The sequence below is a fragment of the Mesitornis unicolor genome, unplaced genomic scaffold (genome assembly GCF_000695765.1).
Source record: "Mesitornis unicolor isolate BGI_N332 unplaced genomic scaffold, ASM69576v1 scaffold10552, whole genome shotgun sequence".
NCBI lineage: Eukaryota > Metazoa > Chordata > Aves > Mesitornithiformes > Mesitornithidae > Mesitornis > Mesitornis unicolor.
Window position 1 is genome coordinate 291 of NW_010168509.1, and position 23710 is coordinate 24000.

At 41.0% G+C, this 23710-nt stretch overlaps 1 protein-coding gene across 1 annotated transcript in view; it reads left to right on the forward strand.

Moving 5' to 3' along the window:
* Positions 1 to 2015: 2015 nt before the first annotated feature.
* Positions 2016 to 23710, forward strand: part of LOC104536437 (talin-2-like) — a gene marked incomplete at both ends in the record, with an annotated part of 28046 nt that continues 6351 nt past the window's right edge. Inside the window, 11 exons of the mRNA XM_010179042.1 lie at positions 2016 to 2186; positions 4084 to 4230; positions 5061 to 5162; positions 6528 to 6647; positions 9140 to 9286; positions 10325 to 10491; positions 11738 to 11921; positions 13507 to 13632; positions 15197 to 15313; positions 17551 to 17736; positions 23031 to 23138. Coding sequence (XP_010177344.1) covers positions 2016 to 2186; positions 4084 to 4230; positions 5061 to 5162; positions 6528 to 6647; positions 9140 to 9286; positions 10325 to 10491; positions 11738 to 11921; positions 13507 to 13632; positions 15197 to 15313; positions 17551 to 17736; positions 23031 to 23138 — 1575 coding nt within the window. The remainder of the gene's footprint in view (positions 2187 to 4083; positions 4231 to 5060; positions 5163 to 6527; positions 6648 to 9139; positions 9287 to 10324; positions 10492 to 11737; positions 11922 to 13506; positions 13633 to 15196; positions 15314 to 17550; positions 17737 to 23030; positions 23139 to 23710) is intronic.

Below are 23710 nucleotides of genomic sequence, written 5' to 3' on the forward strand. Positions count from 1 at the left end.
TGGTTTCACAGGAGGAGTCTGATGTGCCTGCTTTCCACCTTCTGAGAGAGGCACTCTGTCTCCATTGATTGTAGAGGGCGTATTAGCTGTATTATGAAAGAATTAGTGATTTTGAGCTACCCTGGGCTTCACCCCCTGCCTCAAAGTTTTAGGGGCTGGGGGGAAGAAAGGCTTTATAACAATCTTGCATTCTATTGTAAGCATTGTGTAAACATGTTCCTCTTATGTGGAGTGTAAGTATGGTAGAACTTGTGCATATTAGTTCTCTGTCCAAAAATTGAATATTACAATGTGGGTATCAGATGTGTGCATTATTTATAGTGGTTATTACAAGATTTTAGTAGTTTTGCAGAGAGTGATTCCTTATCTTACAATATCTTTCTGAGAGAAAAATAAATACAAGTTTTCTGTGTTAGTGCATTTAATACTGGTGTGGTGGCTTGACCCTAGCTGGACACCAGCTGCCCACCGAAACCACTCTATCACTCCACCTACTCAGCTGGATGGGAGAGGGAAAATATAATGAAAGGCTCATGGGTCGAGATAAGGACAGAGATAAGGACAGATAATGTCTCACCAATTACTGACACGGGCAAAACCCACTTGATTTGGGGAACTCAGTTTAATTTATTATGAATCAAATCAGAGTAGGTTGATGAAAAATATAAACCAAACCTTCCCTCCACCCCTGTCTTCTTCTTGGGCTCAATTATATTCCTAATTTCTCTATCTCCTCCCCCACCAGTGGCACAGGGGCACAGGGAACAGGGGTTGTGGTCAGTTCACTACATGTTGTCTCTGTCACTCCTTCCTCAGGGGGAGGACTCCTCACACTTTCTCTGCTCCAGCATGCAGCCTCTCCCACAGGAGACAGTCCTCTATGAACTTTTCCAACATGAGTTCTTCCCACAGGCTGCAGTTCTTCATGAAATGCTCCAGCGTGGATCCTTTCCATGGAGTGCAGTCCCTCAGGAGCAGACTGCTCCAGTGTGGGCCCCCTGTGAAGTTCTGCCAGCAAACCTGCTCCAGTGTGGGCTTCCCACAGGGTCCCAGCCTCCTTTGGGCATCCACGTACTTTGGCATGGGGTCCTCCACAGGCTGCAGGTGGATCTCTGCTTCACCGTCGACCTCCATGGGCTGCACGGGCACAGCCTGCACCACCATGGTCTTCCCCATGGGCTGCAGGAGAATCTCTGCTCTGGCACATGGAGCACACCTGGCCCCTCCTTCACTGACCTTGGTTTCTGCAAAGTAGTTAGGGAGTCACATTCCTTCTCCTGCTTGTTAGGTAAATGTTGACCAAAGTCAACAGCACTTCTCTTGAGCCTGTTGTTCCTGTTGAATGCAGAATAAACTTCTTGCTGTTTACTTTGATACAGTTTAAAACACCTTATGTTTGTGCAATTTTTTCTTTTTTTTTTTGCTTTAATCCTCTGAGAAAAAATAGAGAAAGAAGTCTAAGTCTTAATTTTATTGGATCTCAGATTTCCATATATAGTCATTTAGATGGAGTAAACCTTTCAATATCTTTTCCTGTACATTAAATACTGCTATTTTTCTTCCCTGTGCCAGCCTTTGAAAGCTGCTTATAGCCCCTTCAAACATATGCAGACTTGAACTTTGGAGGATTCAGATGTACCAGGTGGTGCCACAGTGGGCTATTTGTGCATGGGGTACAGGGGTTTTGCATTCAGTAAAAACTGTAAAAGCAAAGTTGGTTGAGAAAAGTTGAGAAATTCCTCACTTGCATAGAGGAGACACTTGTCATGGATGCTCCTAACTAGTGTGTGGCTCCTGTGAGAGTTTTTAAAAGGATTTCATCTGAGGGAGGAGACACATGGCTCTATCGTGAAACTTGAAGATGAAGGGAAACAATCACATGGGCACATAAAACAAACTCAACACTGTACAGCACAGAAGCTGTGCTACTTGAGGTAACCCACGGCCCGATGGTAATCGGGTTTCTCAGTTATACCTGAGAAATGGGGTTAATGTGGTTGTTCTGGCTTTCTCAGGTATCGCAGCTGGCAAGTTACTTCGAACCCTTGGTTTTAGCTGCAGTTGGCGTGGCATCCAAAACACTAGATCATCAGCAACAGATGACCGTGTTGGACCAGAGCAAGACGCTAGCAGAATCTGCCTTACAGATGTTGTACGCTGCCAAAGAAGGGGGGGGAAACCCCAAGGTACAGTGGCCGTGTGTAACTAAGGAATTAATGGAGATGGGTGCCAGGAGAGGATGGGGGTGCGGGCAAGGGGAGAGGGCAGGCAGGGCAGAAAACACAGCACCTGCCTACTGCACAGCTCAGGCAGTGGTTTGTGGGGAAAAACCAGCTCCCCTGACAGCTCACAGCAGAGATGAAAACACTTGTTAAACACTGGGTTATGGTACAGTTTACAGCATGCTCACAAGGGTCATCTAGTCAAGGTCTGAGGGCAAATGTCTATGTGCTACTGCAGAGACCAGATGGTTAAAAGACAGGGCCTCAGCTGCAGCATGGCCCAAGATGGGAGAAGGGGAGAGGTGCTGGCCCCAGGGCACGCCTCACCTGCAGAAAAGGCCTGCTTTCTCCTGCCGTGCTCCACAGGTAAGCTGGCACCTGCTCACGAGGCCGTGTCCACTATTCGGACCAAAAGCCCTCTGCCCGGGGGCGAGGCTGAGTGCACACCCTCCCCCCACAGGCGGGAGATGGATGTGCCCCCTCCTGCCCCGTAGGGCCGGGCTGCACACTCTCCTTTACACTCAGAGCTGGCCATGCCCCCCCCTACCTTCTTTCCCCCATAATACTCATTACTGGCATTGTGCCCACACAACACTTTTTGCTTCGAGGATGCAGGGCTCGTCTCTGCACAGCGCTGTTCACCTTGGGGACGCTTCACGTGCCTCATTAAGGGGTCGTCTTCTTGCAAGAATGATTGCCTCGATGGGGCCGCATGCGCCTCTAACTGCTCCTCTCTGCGGAATGCTTTTTGCTTGCCTCAGTGGCACGATGCGCACCTTATTAAGGCCTCGTCTCTGCTTCTTGACTCGGGAGCACTGAACGCTTGAATAAGGGCTCCTTATTAAGAGCCCTTATAAGGGCTCCTGTTGGGGTGACGGTCGATGTTAGGGGCCTGCACCCTTTAAGGCCTCGTCTTCGGGCGACACTCTTCACTAGGCCGCGCGCGCGCCCTTACAAGGGCTCGTGTCGATGCCACAGCCTTTACAGGGCGCGCGCTGCGCTCCGCCTGGGGTTCGACCGCGTGCGTGAGGAGTCGCCGTCGCGCGGCACTTTTTACCTCACGCGCGGTTCGGCCGTGCAGGCGGCAGGGGGCGCGCGACGTCTCGTTCCCTGCCCCGCCTCGCGCGCCTGCCGGGCCCCGCGGCGGCTGTGGGCGCTTTCTCTCGGTGTCGCTTCCCGCGCCTCCTGAGGGGCGCTCGCGCGCCCTGGTGGTTTTCACGGCTCGTTTATGTTTCTGGTTTTTTTTAAATATTTTATTTGTTCCACATTTTAGGTTCGGGGTTTTTTTTTCCATTTTTATGGGTTTTTCGTTAATATGAAAGCTCTTTTTTTGAAGTACGTTGACTGCTTTTTGTGTTTGATATTCGTTTCCCTTTCCTGTTTTAGAAGAAGTGTTGCTGTGAAACAATTCCTTAGGAGTGGGTTGAGGTTTCTAAGTGTTTTATTGATTTTATGTGATTGTGGGGTGGATTTATTGCTTTATATGGCAATTTTTTTCTGCTGTTGTTCATATGTGTATATTTGGGGGTTTTGCACCCTTTGTTTTGATACAGACCCAGGCTGTCTTAGAGCCTGGTTTTTTCTTTCCCTTGTTTCTGTTGCATGAGAGTCATTCTCATCATCTTTTCTAAGAAAGGTCCCTTGCTTTTCTCAGCTATTTTTGTTCGTCATTGCGTTTGCTTGTCTGAGGAAGACTTGCTCTGTCTTCATTGCTGTTAGATTTCACATCTCATCTTTGACATGAAAGGGGATTTTGAGAGCTGCTGTTGTATTTTCTTCATTAATTACACTTTGGATTGATGCATTGATTTGTGCACAGACTGCCCTCTGATGATCTGTTACCTCATTTTCTTTCTCCCAGGCATCCCATACTCACGATGCGATCACTGAGGCTGCTCAGCTGATGAAAGAGGCTGTGGATGATATAATGGTTACCCTAAATGAAGCTGCAAGTGAAGTAGGCATGGTTGGAGGCATGGTAGATTCGATAGCAGAGGCAGTGAGCAAGGTAAGCATAGCAATCCAGAGCCCCTTTTTGTTCTGTGCTTGAAAGCTGATCCACATTGCAAGGTGTTGGAAGAGCTGCTGCTGATTTGCTTCAGCGTGCTATGACAGGCAACCTAAGGATTCGTTGATTTTGCAGACTGTGAAATCAAATTCATGTTGTCGACGGTGCTTGTGTTAACAACCTACACAATACTTACTGGTAGAATTTCTACAAAATATTTTTATTCAGTAATATGCTGCTATTTTATTGTAACCATAGATCAATTGGTCTTTTTGTTTTTTTTGCTTTCTTTTCCTACTTATCTTTCACACTACTTTCTTAAACAATCAGCAGGGTAACCTTGAAGCAAACTGCTATTTAGAGAAAATGTCAGAGCTTGAAGTGCTTTGCTATACTTTATATTCTGCTGAAAATGCATACTTGCAAAATGTAAATTAGTTCAATCCAAATAATTGGCTTTTCCTATCTCAAGTTGAACGTGTGTGGGATTGAAGCCTTTACCACATAAAGCAGTCTTACATTTTCTTCTTGCAGGAAGATTTTGTTTTGTAACCATTGCACGTTCCCTTCTACGTTAGCCGAGAACTACAGGTGGTTTGACCTTGCTTGAAAACTCTACAGTGTAAATTCTCTGCATCTTCCAGTCTCGTAATATGGGCTAAAGACTTTTCTGAGCTTCTCCTTACATCCTGCTGCACTGTCTTCACTTGCATATTTTGAGAGAGGAGATTACAAAACTCCATACGAAATACAATTTCATCACTGGGTGTAAAGTGTGCTGTTGGTTATGACCTTACTATTTCTGCCATATTTTTCCCTCTTTCTTGCAGCTGGATGAAGGTACACCTCCAGATCCCAAGGGAACATTTGTTGATTATCAGACCACTGTGGTGAAATACTCTAAAGCTATTGCTGTAACAGCACAGGAAATGGTAAGATATTTGGTTAAGACAAAGTACAAACTCTCGCTTACATAAGGAACGTGGAATGATTTGCACAGTGTTGTGAAACTCTTTATAATGCCACTTAGCAATAACCTTATCTCTTTAGGGGCAGTGGAGCAAAGGAAGTGATGATTTTGTCGACTTGACTCTTGGATCTTAGTGGCGTGATCATAGGGGTGGCTCTCTAGAGGAGTGCGGGGTTGCGCTGTGGCTCTTCTGCACAAAAACTTTTTATTTGGTTTATTTTCTAAGAGAAACAGAAAGAAAACATTTCACTGACACACTTTTTCTTCAGCTTGTTTAATTGTTACTGAAATACCACCTTACATTTATTGATGACTTCAGGTTATCCTTTTACACTTACTGTTTCATTTAGCCTGTGAAATAACATCAATATTGTCAGTCCCCTGTAAAACTTATGAACGAATGCAGATCAACATCTCAAACAGTTCTTTTCTTGCATTTCTTTGATTCGCCTGGTTTTAACAAAACAAAAAAGGACGCCTGTTAAATCGAGATTTTCTTCACTCATGTTTCACAGTAACGTTTATCACAACATGTCTGCCTCTTGAAGAGGTCTTCTGTTGCTGCTTTGTTTTTAAAAGAGGCAAGGGCACTATTTACCTATACCACAGACAGGATTTTTTATGAACTTGATTGCTGTTGTAGTCAAGACAGGTTGATGATTCTGCTGTCTACTATTGGCAAACAGTATGAATTTATCTAAAACTAGTTTTGTCCCAAGGATGGAATTCCGTGGCTTTTGCTAACATAAATTGGAGACAGAAGAAATATCTCTGTTAAAAGGTAGGCTTTTTCTAAAAAGAGATTCAGTTATTTATACTGACGCTCTACCCAGGTATTCTGCATAGTCCTACCTATTTCTTCTTGGTCCCCTTCCCCTATCGTGGACATGTTTTCCATTGGTCCTCAGGTTTTTCCCATTTTCATGCTCCTGTGCCTTGCCAGCTGAAACCGATGTAGGCTAGCTCACCATTGACAAAATAAGGTGGCTGTGATACACAAAACCTGCTTCCCAATTTGATCCAAGTAACTGTGTACCTGGCCCGCTGCCCCGCTGTGTCAAAGAGTGAGTTACCAGCTTTAACTGCTGCTCTTTGATTACTGCGTATGTTCTGCGAGTGCCTGGTTACTGTGACTCTAATAAAGCATGTTTGCTTGAGTTTCCTCGTGGAATTCTTCCTGGAGGACAGGTCCCTTACATGGCAAGCGGTTTACCTCATTTCATCAGTGTGGCCAAACAAATGAGACTGCTTCTAAGCTGGAGTGTATTAACAAATTATTCTCATGCCTGTCATTTTTCTTTTTCTCTTGCCTGTGTTCTTTTTTCAGATGACTAAGTCGGTTACTAACCCGGAAGAGTTGGGAGGACTTGCATCACAAATGACCAATGACTATGGGCATTTGGCTCTCCAGGGCCGAATGGCTGCAGCTACAGCAGAACCAGAGGAGGTCTGCAGTTTTAAGACCTCTTTATTCTCTGTTCATGGTGGTGTCAACATGGGTATTTTTTCAGCAGAGAGAATACAGTAAATACAGAGCAAAGTGATAAGGGGTGTTCAACACGCTTGCAGCCATTGCTAAGTACGATACATCTCTTGTATGATCAGATGGATAATAGGTTTCAAACCATTGGGTGATGTGGTTTCTTTTAAATGTCTTTGCAATGATGCTACAACGAACGCAGCAGATGCGTTTTCACTGCCTTTGCTTCATTAGCCACTTTTGCACCCAAGCATCAGCTGTACTATTGCGTGCTCTGTCTGACAGATGCACTACCCACCGACACTTGAAATGTGGGACAGGTATGTGTATCCATTCCCAGAACAATTTCATTTGGCCTACTATCACTTGATTGCAACCGTGACGTGAACCAAGTCAACATTATAGGCGTACTTCGACTGTACGGATCTGTCTTTTTTACAATCTGCTTCTATTTTCACTAAAAACAGACTTCAAGACACAAACTATATGCAGCCAGACAAAAACTCTACTGTGTGTGTTTTCACTGGATAGAAGGGAACCAGTGAGCATATTGTCTTTTGAAAATGCTGTGAAATCGTAGAATATCAACAGCTATTTGCATGTATGTGTTCTAAGTACTGTTTCCTTCTTATGGTTTGTGGGGAGATATCTATTTTGGTCTTTGATACCAACCTTTCCCTCCTCCAAATATCCTCGCTATTCAGTGTGCCTTCACAGGTTGGGGCAGAGCTGCACATAGTACATATTTACTGATAACACACCTCAGTTTTCTCTCTGCTCATGTGCAGAGGTGTATAACGATAGGAATTAGGATTTACTAAAAGATATTTTCAGTGAACATTCAGAACTTCAAACTGGCTTCGGTTCTGTTTCTCTTCAGGCCTCCTGTTGCTCTCAATACATGTGAATTGTCTACAGAATAGGTTTTCTCCTAGGAGTGCCATCAACTGACAGATTTCTAACAATGCTTAGGGACTATGTAAGAGACGTAACATTTTACTTCCTAAGTGTGACTTTGTACACTACAAGCCTTGTTGTAAGAATTACCCAATCAAAGAACAGAACCCTTTTGTGAAAACCTCATTCCACCTTTAGAAAGAAGTAGCTTGCAATAATAGAGGACAATTCTGTAGACCGGGATAGAACCTCCTAAATTACTTGGGGCTTTTGCTTGCAGATAATTTGCAAATACAAAGACAACTCTTAATTATTTACTATACAGCTTTCCTTTGATCTCATGTTTTGATGAATTACAAAGACACATAGGCTTTTTTATCTTGCCTGTAAGTGATTTCAAGTATAACTTCATGTCCTGAAAGTGAGATGCAGGCAACCAGTAGGAGCACAAGTATCTTTTGCTGACGAGACATCTCTTGTACCTCAGAATCGGAACACAAAGCGAGAAAAGCAGGTTCCTCACAGAGGAATATGGACTATTTGCCTCAGTTGCATTAACCTGTTACAGAGCACGATTACAGAAATCCCTTCACCTCTCTCCTTATTATGCACCTCTGGCTATGGAGAATAGACAAACTTTGTTGAGATGGAGTAAGAGGGTATTTCACCATTGCCAGGTGTATCAGATTATCTAGACAAAGGACTTTTAAAGAGTTCTTTACTTTGTAATTACATTCCACCACTGATAGACCACTTGAGAGTTTCGTGCTCACTAGCTATGTGAAAAGCAATGGCTTGTATTCGGCTTGATATTCTTAAGTTACCATATCTGCATGTTACTTTCTGCCTGAAGTTGAAATAATTCCATTTGTGTTACTAATGGCTATGATTCCTGCCTACTTGTTAATCCCAATACATACCTACATGCCTAAGTACATGCAGGCACTAAAACTATCACATTTCTAAAAAGGGACCGTGCGGCTTGTGCTGTGGGGTTATTAATAAATCAGAAACAATGAGGGCAGGATTTTCCACATTTCACTGCCCTGCGTGTACATGGTCAGTTCTGGAGGGCTGAGACTGTACGAGATTCGGAAGCAAACAGAGTCATACACTTTTTTACTCAGTTTCAGCAGTGGAGAGTAAATGTGTACTTTTTACCCGTCATACCTACCTTGAACACACTGATGGTACAGTTCTGGGAGATGAGGTAGTGTTATTCCAATGGGGTGAAGTTGTATGTGCTTGAATTACGTAGGTTTAACTTGTGTACGTGCCTCATGCCTTCTGTTTCTCAGAGTCTGGTTCACTAGTGCCCCTGTTTCATCAGTAAGCCTTTCACACGGCTGTGCTACATGAGTAGGTGGTATTACATATCTCCTTTTTTTCCTGATCTCCTGAGAGAGTTTAGCAATGGGCAGAATATTGGTAATAAAGAATCACCAAAGTGGCCATGTTTCCATTTGTGTTGACACTGTGTACCATGATAGTGTCACATCATTACATTTATTTATTCACTTTGCTCTTGCTTCCTTTTTCCCTGCACTTTCTTTACCATCTAGATAGGGTTCCAGATCAGGACTCGGGTGCAAGAACTTGGCCACGGCTGTATCTTTCTTGTGCAAAAAGCTGGAGCTCTTCAGATTTGCCCTACAGACAGCTACACCAAAAGGGAGTTGATAGAATGTGCTCGTGCTGTCACAGAAAAGGTAAGACATGCCTCTATTTTGCCCCACAGTGTTTTGTCTACCATGCTTCTCCAGAGAGTAAATCAGTTAAATTTTTTGGGATTGGGATTCTTTTTTGTTAACTTCCCATTATAGTACAAGATTAGGTGAATTACACTAAGTAAGCTTTTTTTTTCCAGTTATTTAGTGTAGCTCATGTGCTAGTATTAGCAATTCCAAATTTAGGCACAGGTAGACAGTATCTTTTTAGAAGAGTTAAAGCTGATATGGAAAGTAATGATTCACAGGGACCACCTATTCAGGGACAACTTTGAATGTGAACAGAACATCAGGAAGAACTGCACTGTTAGAAGTCAGTAGACATAGCTCCAGAGGTGGATCCTTTCCTGCAAAAGCAGAATTTAGGACCGTAGCACGGCATGAGAACAGCATCCCAGCTGTGGAGCTTTGTAAGTACAGTGTTAATTAGATGAAACGGAGATCTCTAGCTTTCTTAGTGATCAAAAATGTTGCTAGATATAAAGCCATATATTGTCTTTCTATATTTTTCTATAAATATGACAATATTTAGTGTCTGGATCCAGAGTCTATGCTTTCTATTTTCTTTGATGTTAAAGTTTACATTGCTGCACTGTACATGACTCCTGGGGTGCTTGAGGCCAGTGTTCATTTGCACGTGTTAGGGGAAAAACAGTAGCTCTCGGCTCTGAAATTTTTCCTGGCGGAAGTTCACTACATTACTTCTGACTGTATTTCAAGGAAGTTTTAGCTGATGTGCTTCATCCTATCATGAACAGATTGCTTTATTCTGCCTGAAAAGTATATTTCATAGCCAAAGTCCCCTTTAATTTGAGACAGTCTTTAGTCATCACAATGACTGCTGCACAAAGAGAATAAATAAGGGAAGGGGGAAAGAGAGGGTTATTAAAGTTTGCAAAATAGTGCTGCGAAATGGATCTCCATTGTTGATTCCAGTCGTGTTAAAGAGCTCGCTTAACTCAGCATCCCATAAGGAGACTTTCTTTCGATGACTACCTTGTTGCTTTATTTTTTTTCCAGGTCTCCTTAGTTTTATCTGCCCTTCAAGCAGGAAACAAAGGCACACAAGCCTGTATTACTGCAGCTAGTGCTGTGTCTGGGATAATTGCAGATCTAGACACCACTATCATGTTTGCTACTGCTGGAACCCTTAATGCTGAGAACAATGAATCGTTTGCAGACCACAGGTCAGTGAAACTAAAAAAGATGGAAGATGCATTCACAGGGGAACCGTGGAACTGACATAAGCGACTGGCACGTGAAGATAAACTTTTACCTTTCTAGATTCCCATGAATGAAATTGAATGGGGCAGTGGAGTGAGAAGAGAAATGGGAAAACTGGTATATTGATAGAGAACAACAAACTTCGCTTTGGTTATTTCTGTGAGGAAAGAATTTTAAAAAGTTGGGGAACATCTGTCAGGAGCACTTCCAAAAGAAGACTGTAACTGTAGCACTATTTTGGCTTATTTTTTGTTTTTATTCAAGCCATCTCATTGCATAGATTATCATGCACTGTTATTCCAGTAGCAAAAATCAGCTGCCAGTGACACTGAAGAAGAATCTTCTATATCCTTTTTTCCCAAGAGCTGTTGGAAAAAAAAATTGTCTGGCTGTTTGTCTTGCTAAATTTGGCTTATAGTTAATGCTGTTGTGGCCAGCAGTGATGGAAACAGCACAGCTATGCCACGCATTTCCCTTTTGGCAGAGATAAGCCTGTTTTCCCTTCAAGTAGCATCTGCAGCAAAATAATCCACAGCATTTTTCATCACTTTAAGAGATTTGCAGCATCTGGCTGTTACTTCCTTTGCAGTAAAAGGGCCTGACAGCAAAGATACTGCCTTACTGCCTCACAGCCTAGTTGGCCTATGCAACAGTTGCATAGCCAACCTTTATTTCCTGCCTTGCCAGTTGAAAAGAAGGAGGAAAGAGGCAATGGTGCGCAAGTTGCTGCCACTCTGCAGACTGAAAGTCAAGGTTTTTCATACAGTTGTCATTAGTTTCCAAGCTGATACTTCGTATTACTATGTTATGTTCTTACTTAACTTGACTCATTTGTGAAGTGCATACTCAAAATGGTTTCTTCTTTTACCCAAACATTGATTTTCTTTCAGTCTTAAAATACTATGCCCTCTTCTGCTACTGCCCTACTTCATTTCTTTGCAAGATGCAGTCATTTTTACAAGCCCAAAATACAATGCTACTGTTTTAGTAGTCATCTTGGGATTTTTTTGTTTTTGTTTTGTTTTGTTTTTACTTGCAACCTCACCTGTGGTATATTATCACGAGTGCACACTTGATGACTTACATGATGGCTTACATCAGCTCTTTAGCTCTTTAATATAGCCGTTAGTCACCATAACATTGAAAAACACGTTTTTTTCCTCTTCTCCTTTTCCACTTCCTTCCCTGCTTCCTCTTTTTTTCCTTCAGGGAAAATATCCTGAAAACGGCAAAAGCTTTAGTTGAAGATACAAAATTGTTGGTTTCTGGTGCTGCCTCAAGTCAGGACAAGCTAGCCCAAGCGGCTCAGTCATCAGCTAACACCATCACTCAACTTGCTGAAGTAGTAAAATTAGGAGCGGCTAGCTTGGGATCTGATGATCCTGAAACACAGGTGAGATGTTTTAAGATTTTTCTGATACTCTGAAAAAGATCAAAGACAGTTTTCGATTGATAAGACTTTATGGGACTTCTGCTTTTAATCAACCCAATCTCTTGTGGGACAATCAAGAGGTTAAAGCATTGAGTGGAACTAGACAGGCCTTTGTTGTATAACACGTTTGCTTTTATTTCATGGGTGCGTTCCAGCTAGGATGCTTTTGGCAAAGTATTTTTCTCCTTTTTACTAAGTTGTGATTGGACCCCTGACTCATCCTGTTTTTCTTCTAAAGAGCTTGCATGACTTTAAAGCTACTTACCCAGTTTACAGCTGGGCTGTCCACTATGTGTTGCTTGTGTTGGCTGTCAAGCTCTTGCCATTCTCTAGCTATACCTGAGTTGTTTTTCATTTAACTCAGTAACTACCCTTCAATGTAGATTATCTCAGGTGTTTCTTCAGTTGTTTGTTTGGACCTTGGTGAAATGGAGGTTGGCAAGCATATGGCAGATGTGCCTGTGGTGGTACCAAGTTAGTTTGAAAAAGCCTGCTCATTTGCATAATTCTCTGAAAGGGATGTCTGTTCTCCTTTGCTTGACATGTATGATGGACTAAACTTCCAAGATGTTCCTCTCTAGGAAAATAATGCTGGAAGCACTTGTTTTCTTTTTTTTTAACATAAGAATTTCCATAAACTAGCAACACTTTCAAAACATTTGTTGCACATTGTTTTTCTCTATATGTAAAAGCTGAGAATGCAGTACTTGGAATAAAAGCTATTGCGCACAAGTAAGTATTTACTTGGAGCAAAAATAAATGAGCTTTCTCATTTTTCGTGCATTTTTCAACATTTTCCTTAAAATTAACCCTTCTCAATTCCAGCAAAATACTTCAAACACCTTTATTTCTACTAGCGGAAGGGGTAAAGGAGAAGGATTTGGAGGAGACAATTATTCCAGTATCACCCTAAAATAATAAGCCTGGTGTAGTGTCTGTATTTTGTCTAGGACTTTTGTCTTTGAGCTTGGATTTAGGAGGCGGTATCTCCAGATTTGACTTTTCCTGATTTTAAGGCCCACCGAGTTATTGAGCATTTAGTTCTGTATAGCCTCTTACAGAGGTTCAACTTCTTTTCCCTGAAAGAACGTCTCCCTCTTCTAACACCTAGCCATAGCAAGTACTGATCTTTCAGTAGCTGACTTCAGAGTTGGTACTTAGCTGTAGCATTAGACTGTAAGCTTATAATCAGTCTGTTTTCTTGCTGTCATCCCACTTCCACGTAAAGGGTGAAGAACACAGAGAAACATAAACCTCCTCTTAGGGAAGCTCAGAGGAAGGAAATCCTACCTGCAATCAGCATTTCAATTTCTTCACTGGAAATAGTTGCTTTTATAGATTCTGCTCGGTTGTATGTAATACTGTAGCTATCAACACAGCTTTCCCTCTTCCAGAATATTGCAAATTTTACTGGGATAGAGGGAGAGTGGTACTACTATTTCTATACTAGTAGTAGACTTTCTTTTTAGCTGTGTCCTAAAAATGATACCCTCATCCAGGCTACCATTTCTTGTCTGAGCCTTACAGCTATTTCTCATTTCTATAGGTTGTCCTGATCAATGCTATAAAGGATGTTGCAAAGGCCCTTTCTGATCTCATTGGTGCTACCAAAGGAGCTGCCAGCAAACCAGCAGATGATCCATCCATGTACCAGCTGAAAGGTGCTGCTAAGGTAAAACCTTATTCTTAACATTTTATTTGAAAGTATCTGTGTGATCACACTTGGTAGACATGTGAAGCTTGGATTTCAGCAATTTCTGATTGCCTGAAATCTCACCTCTTTCATTGTTGCATTATCATCCCGAGATGATACAGCAAAATAGGAAGACGCTACAGAGTTTCCATGAAGCCGTCAGTTTTTGTAGGCTGTCAGATGACTTTTGTGTATGTGATGACAGAACTGTAATCTTTCTGAAGATTCTTCTTTCTTTTGCAAGCCCACCTCTGAGGGCAGGTTGTCCTTTAATAATGTTATAGACTAAAATTAATCCAGTATAAAATGGCACCTAAATTCTGCATTCTAAACCATGACATATGCTCAGGATAAGCATGCAACCTCCTTATTTAGACTTTGCAGCTTGGGCAAGAGGGGGGAGGAAGGAAGGAAAAAAAAAAACCCCTCCAATAACTCCACAGTAGACTATTGTACATTTCTGTCCCCTCTCTTCTAGATCTTTCCAGGAAGTACATAGGTATCAAAGCTCAAAGCCCACACAGATTACACCATACCTGTGATATCTTGGTACTTCATTTTCCCTGCACCTGTGATGTACTATGACATTTGCCTCACAAAGATCTTGTGGCTTTCTGCCTACAAAATACAGATGCCAAGATTTAGGCGGTACTCTGCTTTCACATTATGAGAGTGTCGTGGTAGCTTCTTGCTTGGCTGGAAGCTCTTCTCACTGTCATGTCTGTTGTTTACTTGTAAGACCTGTGCCTCTCTTCCTTTCAGAGCACATGATAACAGTTTGCTGTTGAGGCACTACTTGAAAATGACCCATCTAGTCAAGAAAAGTGGCTTCTTGGCTCTTCCTGTTGTGAAGGGCTCTATGTTTTAAGTCATAATTGTTAAGAAGCTGGCCTTTATGCCTCTTCATTTTCCACTGTAGGTATCGTTTGTATCTCAACATACTGGGGTATAGGAAAAGTGTAGCTACTACAATGATGACCTGGTTATTCTGCATCAGGACTATTGGGTTTCTAATGGGAACACTAACACTGCTTCTGTATCTGCATTTGGGCTTGAGGCTGGTGTTCAGCTGCTTGCTTACCTGGGTTTTTATCTGATTGCAGAGAATGTGCTGAGTAAATTTCTAAAAGAAATACCATACAATGATTCACGTCTCTTTCAACCTGCAGTGTAAGACATGTGGGAAGAAAAGACACTAACATAATCAACCTGTATATTATAATACAATATAATCAATCAGACCTACCCTGGAAATGTGAATTTTCCATTTTTTGTAAAATTTTGGCAGAACGCTCACACTTAAGATGGTATCACTCTACAGTTAGTTGTGCTACATTTCTGCAACTTACAGGGAGATTTCAGAAACTGGCCAACATGAGAGTTGGTATTTAGTCCCACAAAAAGTACAGTTCATGAAGCCTCTTAGGCCCTATTGGAAGTAATAATGCTACCTAGCTTAATTTGCCTTGCTTCTTACCCTGCTGTCTCTAAAAAATGGGAGGAAGGAATCACGTACTTTTGTCTTCCCCTCTCTCTCCTTCAGGTGATGGTAACAAATGTCACATCGCTTTTGAAGACTGTTAAAGCAGTAGAAGATGAAGCTACTCGAGGGACAAGAGCTCTTGAGGCCACCATTGAGTACATCAAACAGGAGCTCACGGTACAGAACAAAATTGCCATAAGTGGCAGTTGTTGAAAGTATGCTCTTACACTCAAACCAGCCTGCCCAGGCACTCCTCAAGCTATGCCTTGCAGTGCATCAGATGCAATTTAGTTCTCCCTACCTGTTGCAAGTCTTCTCTGAAAGTACAATTACAATGCCACTTCAGCCTATCTACTTTCAGACATTACAAGTCCCCACCTTGAGATTTGAGATGCTACTGTCATGTACAAATCTGGAAGCAACTGTTTCTTTGTGGTTTGGATGTTATACTTTCACTACAGATATTCTTTTCTGAATCCAATGCTGTTCACTTTCCTTTGTTTTGAATCCTGGCTTTCGTAGTGTCTCCTCAGCATCATAGCCATATTGTACCTGCAGTTTAATCATGTTTCTATTTTTCCTTTATTATGAAATTATACTACTAGCGATAGCCTACTATGTGATATTCTGTCTGAGCAGGAATTAACAATAGCAGAGAATTCTCTCCCAGATTAGGTGTTAGACCATGACAGTTGTTTTCTTCCTTCTTTAAGATTTAAAATTATAGCCTCAAGCTGCGGCTTTCAGGTTTTGTTTTTTTTTACTAGCACACTAGTCAGTGACATAAATTAATACCTGCATGTTTGTGAAGAAGCCTGATTTTTTTCCTTTTTACTTACAGTACATTTTTATAAAAAACCTATAGACACAGTCTTCAGCAGGCAATGTTTTGCTGTATAGTCAGTGGATTAGTAATTCTTACACTTTAACTGCACTGGCACAGTTTTACCTTGTCATGTGCTCTCCGTAAAACATCTGTTTTTCATTGTGTGAGCAATGCAGCTATAATGAAGAAATAACTCTTGGGTTTGTTGAGATTTTTTCAATATCTGTGTATAGTTGTTGGGAATTCATACAGTGTCTGCAGTGGTAAAAACTCTTGCTTCAGTACCTGATCAGGAAGGTTCTGTACAATATCTAGTGCATGATACTGTTGTGTATCCTCATGAAGGCCCGGCTAAGTTGCATTCCTTCCCCCTGATCTAAAACCAGATCTGGCATTGAAGGATTGTGAATTATCACATCTGCTTTCTCAATCTGGTTGGTACCTCTTTGATATGTTCCTTGTCTTCATTTACCTTTTGTCAGTATTGCTAATGCATGGGTCTGTGGTGATGGTGGTGGTATCTCTTGCATGGGGAGAAGACTCGAGTACTAGGAGAGGGTTGAGAGGAACCAAGAATGACATGTATGTGCTCAAGAAAATGCCTAAAGCTTGACTTGAAACTCCAGGGACTTAATCTGATCAACGTTGAGCTGATGTCCTTCACATGTTTAACTGGACTTTATTTTTTAACATCACTTCCATTTCTGGAGAGAGAAAGTGAAAAACTGATGAACCGGGAGTGTGGGATAAACCAAGCTCATTTTTGTCCAGACATTTGCATTCTGTTAACTACTTAGGTAGTTAGCCTGCTTAGGTTGCACTGTGTGGTCAAGAAACCTCTGCTGATTAACTGTGCATTCCAAATTGCCCCTGCACAGTAGACGAATGCAAGCAAACAGACTAAAGCTTGGGGAAAGGACATAAAAGATAGAAGTGTTACCAGCTCTTATTACCTACATCTTGCAACAGTCATGTATTCAAGTATTCATTAGAGCAGTGTGTATTGTCAGACAATTTGAACTATTTTCTCAGGAATCACTCTGCAGAATTATATCTTTAGGTTTCTAAGGAAGACTAAGTATAACATAAGAGACAGTGCTCCACCTCCACTTTTTAAAGAGACATTTGAATATTTTAGTGATGTTCTCAGTCTTTCCTACACTGTGCTGTCAACAAGGGCTTGGTAGGGCCTAGCCTTTGCAGGGAAATGATCTCTTCATGGGAGCAGACCAGGCTAAGCAGCAGTCAGGATGAAAAAAGGAGATCATTAAAGAAATAGTTATTCTTTTGATTTGTTAACACTTTGAACAGCTAACAAATTGTCATGCAGGTAGTTAAATGGCAGATGAGATGAATGGGTTAACTTCTTTTTGAATGCTTCCCTCAGCTTATTGTTTCTCTCTGCTGTCTGTAGGTGAGCAGCGTTATCAGGACCAGGCTTATGACAAGCAAGAATGATATTCAAGTACTCTGAATATGTTTCTAATTTCCTGCTGTTTGAAGGCTGCGTCCAGTTGCTGTCTATTTCTCATTATTGTTCTGCTTTGACTTGAATGGTATCAGGTTTTCCTTCTGCTTTCCCTTTTAGGTGTTTCAGTCAAGCGAGGTTCCAGAAAAGACATCATCACCTGAAGAATCAATCCGGATGACGAAAGGAATCACCATGGCAACTGCCAAAGCTGTTGCAGCTGGGAACTCATGCAGACAGGAGGATGTGATTGCTACAGCAAATCTGAGCCGCAAAGCAGTAGCTGACATGCTAACAGCTTGTAAGGTAAAGATTCACTTCTTTGCTTAAGACTGATTTTATTTTTCTGTGGGGTGTGTGCCTCTAAATCCCTTGAATGTTATAGTTTCTGTTCAGTTTCTTTGTATTAATGCTCTGCTTTTCAGATGAGAAAGTTAATGGTTACGATAATTTTAAGGGAACATCTCTCTCAGAAAATATTTTCTGTGCTACACACAAAAAAAAAAGCAGCAGTGCTAGTATTGACTGTTTTCTTTTTGTGAAATTTAGAAGTTTAATTTGACCTGAAATTTCCCTAGTTTTCCATCTCCTGTTACTGGAAGACAGACAGTCTGTACAAGTAATAGAATATATGGATAATCTTATGTTCACAAATATGGTTTAAGTATTTCTAGGAATACTGAAAGGAATGGTGAAAGGAATCACTCAGGTCTATTTTTAGTAGTCCTTCTTCCCCTCCTAACCAGACCTGTCAGTTTGCTGAATTTCTTCTCTGCTTTTCAAAAATGTGTTTTGCCTTTGCATTAAAAATATTGGTACCCTGTTTTCTACACTTGCTTGAACTAGGCAACTTCCAAAAACTGACCTGCAAAACTAGAGAGGAAGTATGTGTCATATAAATGGCTATTAAGCCATTTGGCTTTGTTCTGATGATAAAACGTCTAGGCATAATTAATTTAAAAAAAAAAAAGGTATTATAGAGATCTCATTCCTCTTGGTCTTCAGTAGTAACACAAAAGTGCCTTTGCCAGTAAATTATATTTAGTTACTTTTGCCTTTCGATGTATGGGAGATAACACTAAAATAATGGTGCTCTCTGTGAGGTGTCTGATTTTCAGTATTTGGTCAAATCCTAGCTGCCTGTGTCAGTCCCAGATTAATTTTTAGCCTAATACTGCCCAGGTGGAAGGGTTAATTTTGTTTTTAAAATGATCCTTGTGCAAAAGAACTGATTTATATAAAAACCATTGAATGAAGCTTTTTATTTTGACTTAGTTTACTGACAGTGTTTTTAGTGTCTGACAGTTCTGACAACTTGGCATGCTTCAGATTTTGATTCTGTCCTCTCCATAAAATCGGCAGATCAACAAAACAAAGCAGCTCTCCTTTGCATGGGAAAATTAAACAACTGCTACTTACATGAGAACTAACATAGCCTAATGTGTCTTAGGTACAGTCCAGTTAATTGAAACTTCTAAGGGAGGCTTAGAACAGTTCATAGTTCTCCAACATTCTGAATTCAGATGCTGAGATGCACTCACCCTTTGTCACTTGGAAGTGGCAAGTGCAGACACATTTTTGTTTCCATCTCACCAAACAGGCAGCAAATTCTCAGGAACAGAATCCTCTGTTTCTAAAAATACAATAATCACACTCACGTGCACAACACACAGCCCAATGTGTAGTTTTTGAACATTTAATTATGAACATTCATCTTTTATGTTTATATGTGCTCTCAGATAGTGTAATGGTTTTGGAGTTCAGGCATTGCAAATGGCCGAAAGTATGAAACTTCCTGCAAACAGAACAATGGAGGTCTGGGGAGCTGGGAAACCATTCACAAACTCCCAGGGAATTACCTTCACAAAGAAGGTTTCATTCCTACCGAAGGAAACTGGCTGGAAATCATTTACTAACTGTAATGACAAGGAGTAAGATCTAGTTCCATCTTGTCTAGCTTTCCTAAAATCAAGACTGGTTATGGGGCAAACAGGAATAAAAGTCTCCAGGTATACAGATATACTAATTTTATGCACTATTTAAAAGGTATGACAAAATAGCCATGTCATTTAACAAAGCTTTTAAATATACAGTATGTACCAGCCTTTATTTAGTAAGTCCTGTTTCTACAAATTTTGCTCAGAGACTTAATCATATGCCATTAATTTCTGCAAATTGATTCTTGTACTTGGCATTTCCATGATAAGCCACATCCCTTGAATTTTAGAGGTAGAGACCAACAGACAGCCTCACCACGCCGTAAAAGCTGTGCAATGCAGTGCAACTTGATTTTTGATTTGACAAGTACAGGAGGAGTTTCCAGTGTGACTAAGCTAGTCTGTACAATAAGCACTGACAGATTATCACATTTTTATGTCCTTTGGGCTAAGACAGAAGTACATGTATATGATTTATGGTAGAAGTGTATATAACATAGCTCAGACTTCCCTGGTGTCAGGAATTTAAGTTCTATTTCATTGCCAGCTGCCTAAGGCAACAAGTATAAAGGATTTGACTTATTAGCAGTTTCACATATATATATATATATATATCTTGATCTGCTATACGTGAATTTACAGTGTTCATTACTAATTTTATGCTTATAAGTAGATTTCAAAAGACAATGAAGTTGATTGCCACAGGATATAATGAACCAAGACAACTCTCATTAAAGTCAGTGGAAACACTGTAATTACATTTACTGAAGGTTAAAGCAGGGACTAAGATAATAAAAAATTCTGTATTTATTACCTATTTGTATAAAATAATGACTAGGCAGTAAGTCACCTGTGCCTAATATCACTATTTTTAATGATCGCTGTTGGAAAGGAAACGGGTATGAAAGGTCTGTCAAAAGCATAGAAAATAATTGAGATGAGTAATGACTTAGATTATTATATAGCCAGTAGATTGAGGGAAAGTATTATTCACCTTTTCTCAGCACTCATTAGAATGCATCTAGAATACTGTGTCCAGTTTTGGGCTCACTGAAAAAAAAAAGCGCTGATTAAACTGGAGCGAGCTCAGCAGAGCCCACCAAGACAGTTGAGACTAGAGCACAGGCCCTCCCTGTTCAGCCTGGAGAAGAGATGGCTTTTTGGGGAGCTCACAGCAGCCCTCTAAAACCTACTGAGAGATTTCTGAGAGGAGACAGTGTCAGGCTATTTACTTGAGGTGCATGGCAGGGGAATGAAACACAATGGTCAAAAATTGAAATATAGGAACTTTCAATTATTCCACTGTGGCAATAATTAAACATTGGGACAGGGGCCTAAGAGGCTATGAAAGCTCCATCTTTGGATGTTTTCAAGACCTAAGTTATCTGGTCTAAATTTAATGTTGACTTAGCTTTAGGCAGAAGATTGGACTATGTGAAGTCTTCAGGTTCCTTCAAAAAGCACTGATTTTTTGACTGTGACTATCTCAGTACGTTTTACCTCCACAAGTTATTCCTCGGTGCTGACAGGCTGGAAGTTGTAATACTATAGTCAAGTTGTGCTGGCCACCTTACAGTTTTGAAAGCACGTGAGGAGAAAATGGAGGCTGATAATGGAGAGGAGCCCTCAGCATGAGGGAATAAATGGGTATTCTGGTTCTTTGGAGACATGTTTCAGTTTGAGATGCTTCAGCAGGCTTTCGGTGCAAGTCTGCAGAAGTAAACATTTCTGTTGTGAGTCCTAACTGGTGTAGTGAGACTTCTGTTGGGATGTTTCTGGGTTACAAAAATATCTTCCTAAAATGACTTTATCATTTCCTTAGTCTGCTGTGAAGTATAGGGTTTGTTTTAAGACTCATTGAAATGCTCCCAAAATATTCTGATCTCGGTCTTGGTTACGTATGCAAAGCATTACAGAAAATTTCTATTTCTCTCCTACAGATGTTTCTTCCAATTGCATATGTAACAATAGTTTTAAGTATTTAATATTTAAGTGTTAAATAAATATTTAAGTATTTAATATTTAAGTGCGGAAGAGGCATATTAGAGTCCTTACAATGTATTCACATGAATCACTGAGGGATCCTTCTGCCCTATTTGAAAAATGATAAATAATCTGTTCTTTATTTTCTGGGCCTTCTGGAGCTTGTTTGAAGTATGCTGAAGATGGGGAAAATCCTATCCCGTTTCCTCCCATCTACTTTCCCTTCAGATCATTTGTTGACAAGATAAAGAGGTGAAGGTGGCTTAACGAAAGCCGTTTCTGTGCTCTGCTGATCGTGAACTTCCCAGCAGAGGGAGCCCATAGACCAGCTCCAGACCCAGCGGATAAAAGCTCTTGCTTGGGTTGCAGGAAAGCTCAAAATAAGCGAGCAGTGAGATAATCCTCCGTGCCACTGGAGCATGCGAGGCTGCAGGGGTGGAAGGAGCTGATTTGCTAGAGGAAACGCTAATTTTTAAGTTTTTTAGGAAGTTTCATTTGTCAACAACTAGCACTTCTGTTTAATAAAAAGTTCCCTAGGAATTCATTTTAGAAAATACAAGGCTTGAACAGGATGCAGTTTTCACTTTTTATTAAAAATAAAATGGTTGAATTAGTCAGGCTTGTGTAAGACATTGTACTTAGTGGAAATCCTTAAGAAGTCAAAGAACTGACTTTGCTGCTGCTTCTCTGTATTTAAACAGGTGATTCCAGCACTGCCTATTACTGTGTTAAATCCCTATGTCAAGCTAAAGCCGTTAGTGTTACCAAATAACAAAAAGCAGCTGATGCTTTCTTTTGGGTGCGCGGGTAGATGGGTTTGTTGGTTTGGTTTCCGTCTCTCTCATGTAAGAATAATGATATCCTGGCACTTCCACAGCACTTTTCCTCTGTCATTTACAAAGCTTTCTATAAGGAACAAACAATTATCTTTATCTTGCAGAATGGAGAAGCAAAAATGAGATCCACGTTTGACCCATGCACTAGGCTGGTGGTTGACCTTTGGCCCAATGTCTTCTGGAGCCAGCCCAGTGCTTTGGTCTCTAAACAAGTTGGCCATTTCTGCTTTCATTCCTTGATGGTAGGCTGTACAGGCTTACAATAAAACAATAGTTTTAGCATATTTCTAACCTGGCAGATACAAATAGTCATTTGATGGTGGCAAAACTGCACTTACAATTTTAATTTTTGTTGGTATTAGTAAAAAAAAAAAGAGTCACAGTAGCATAACTTTTGCACTGTAGGACAGTATATATGCAACCCAAGAGCCCATTCCAGCCTCAAGATGTTTTTCAAGTGATATATTTTCATTAGAAGAAATCATAAATACTCCTGTATTTTTAGATGGTTCTTCAAGAGTTTCTCTATTTGTTCTTAACTGACAGAAAGAAGTAGTACTACTGCTGACAATACCTAAGGAAGAACACTAAGAAAGACTGCAGATGCACACCTAGACAGGAGAATAAAAGGAAAATGTTTCCAATGCCATTCTTAGAACTGGAGCTCTGCTGCTCTTTCAGCTTAGTGTGCTTACACCTTTACAGCAGAATCAGCTGGCCCTCAAGCTCAATGTTATTTGCACATTACGTGAAATGTCTTCCTTTCTCTTTCTCCTGTCTTCTCTGTGTTGACCTCCTCTTGTGGGAGCAGTTTTGGGGTACTAATGTTGTTTTGCCTCCTCAGCAAGCATCATATCACCCAGACGTCAGTGAAGAAGTTCGAGAGAGAGCCCTGCGCTTTGGAACAGAATGTACCCTGGGATACCTGGAACTCTTGGAACATGTTCTCCTGGTAAGGAGTTGTCTGCATGCACATAATCTCTCTGACCTCTTTCTATAGAGGCTGCCAGTGACACATTTTTGTCAGTTTGTTACAAGATAGTGAACAGTTTTGTTACTCAGGAAAAGCAACCTAAAGTAAACTCAGTACTTCAGCTCAAACTGCAAGACAGAAGGAAGACTGGAAGTTCTTAAATGGGACTGAATTCTGGATCAGATCCAGAGGCAGTACAGGTCTTGACCTAAAATTGGTCCCTGACACAGAGGGTAAAATAAGAATTCAGTATTCTTTTAAGCCCCCCTCTAAGCTTTAGACATATTAGGCACACTCCTGTCCCTCAGACCAAGAAGGTCACGTAATCTTTATGAAAGCACTTTTACATGCCTTTTGCAGCCCTGATTCCAGGAAAATAAAAGGCACCCACTCAATGCCATCCCAAAACCCGAAGCCAGCACTGCCTCACAAAGTGCTCTCCAACTCATGCCAGACATGACAGCCCCAAAGTTCTGCATAAAATTTTTCCACTCAGATACAAACTCATGTATCCTGCTGTCATTTGGCTTTTCTTGACTATACATGACAAT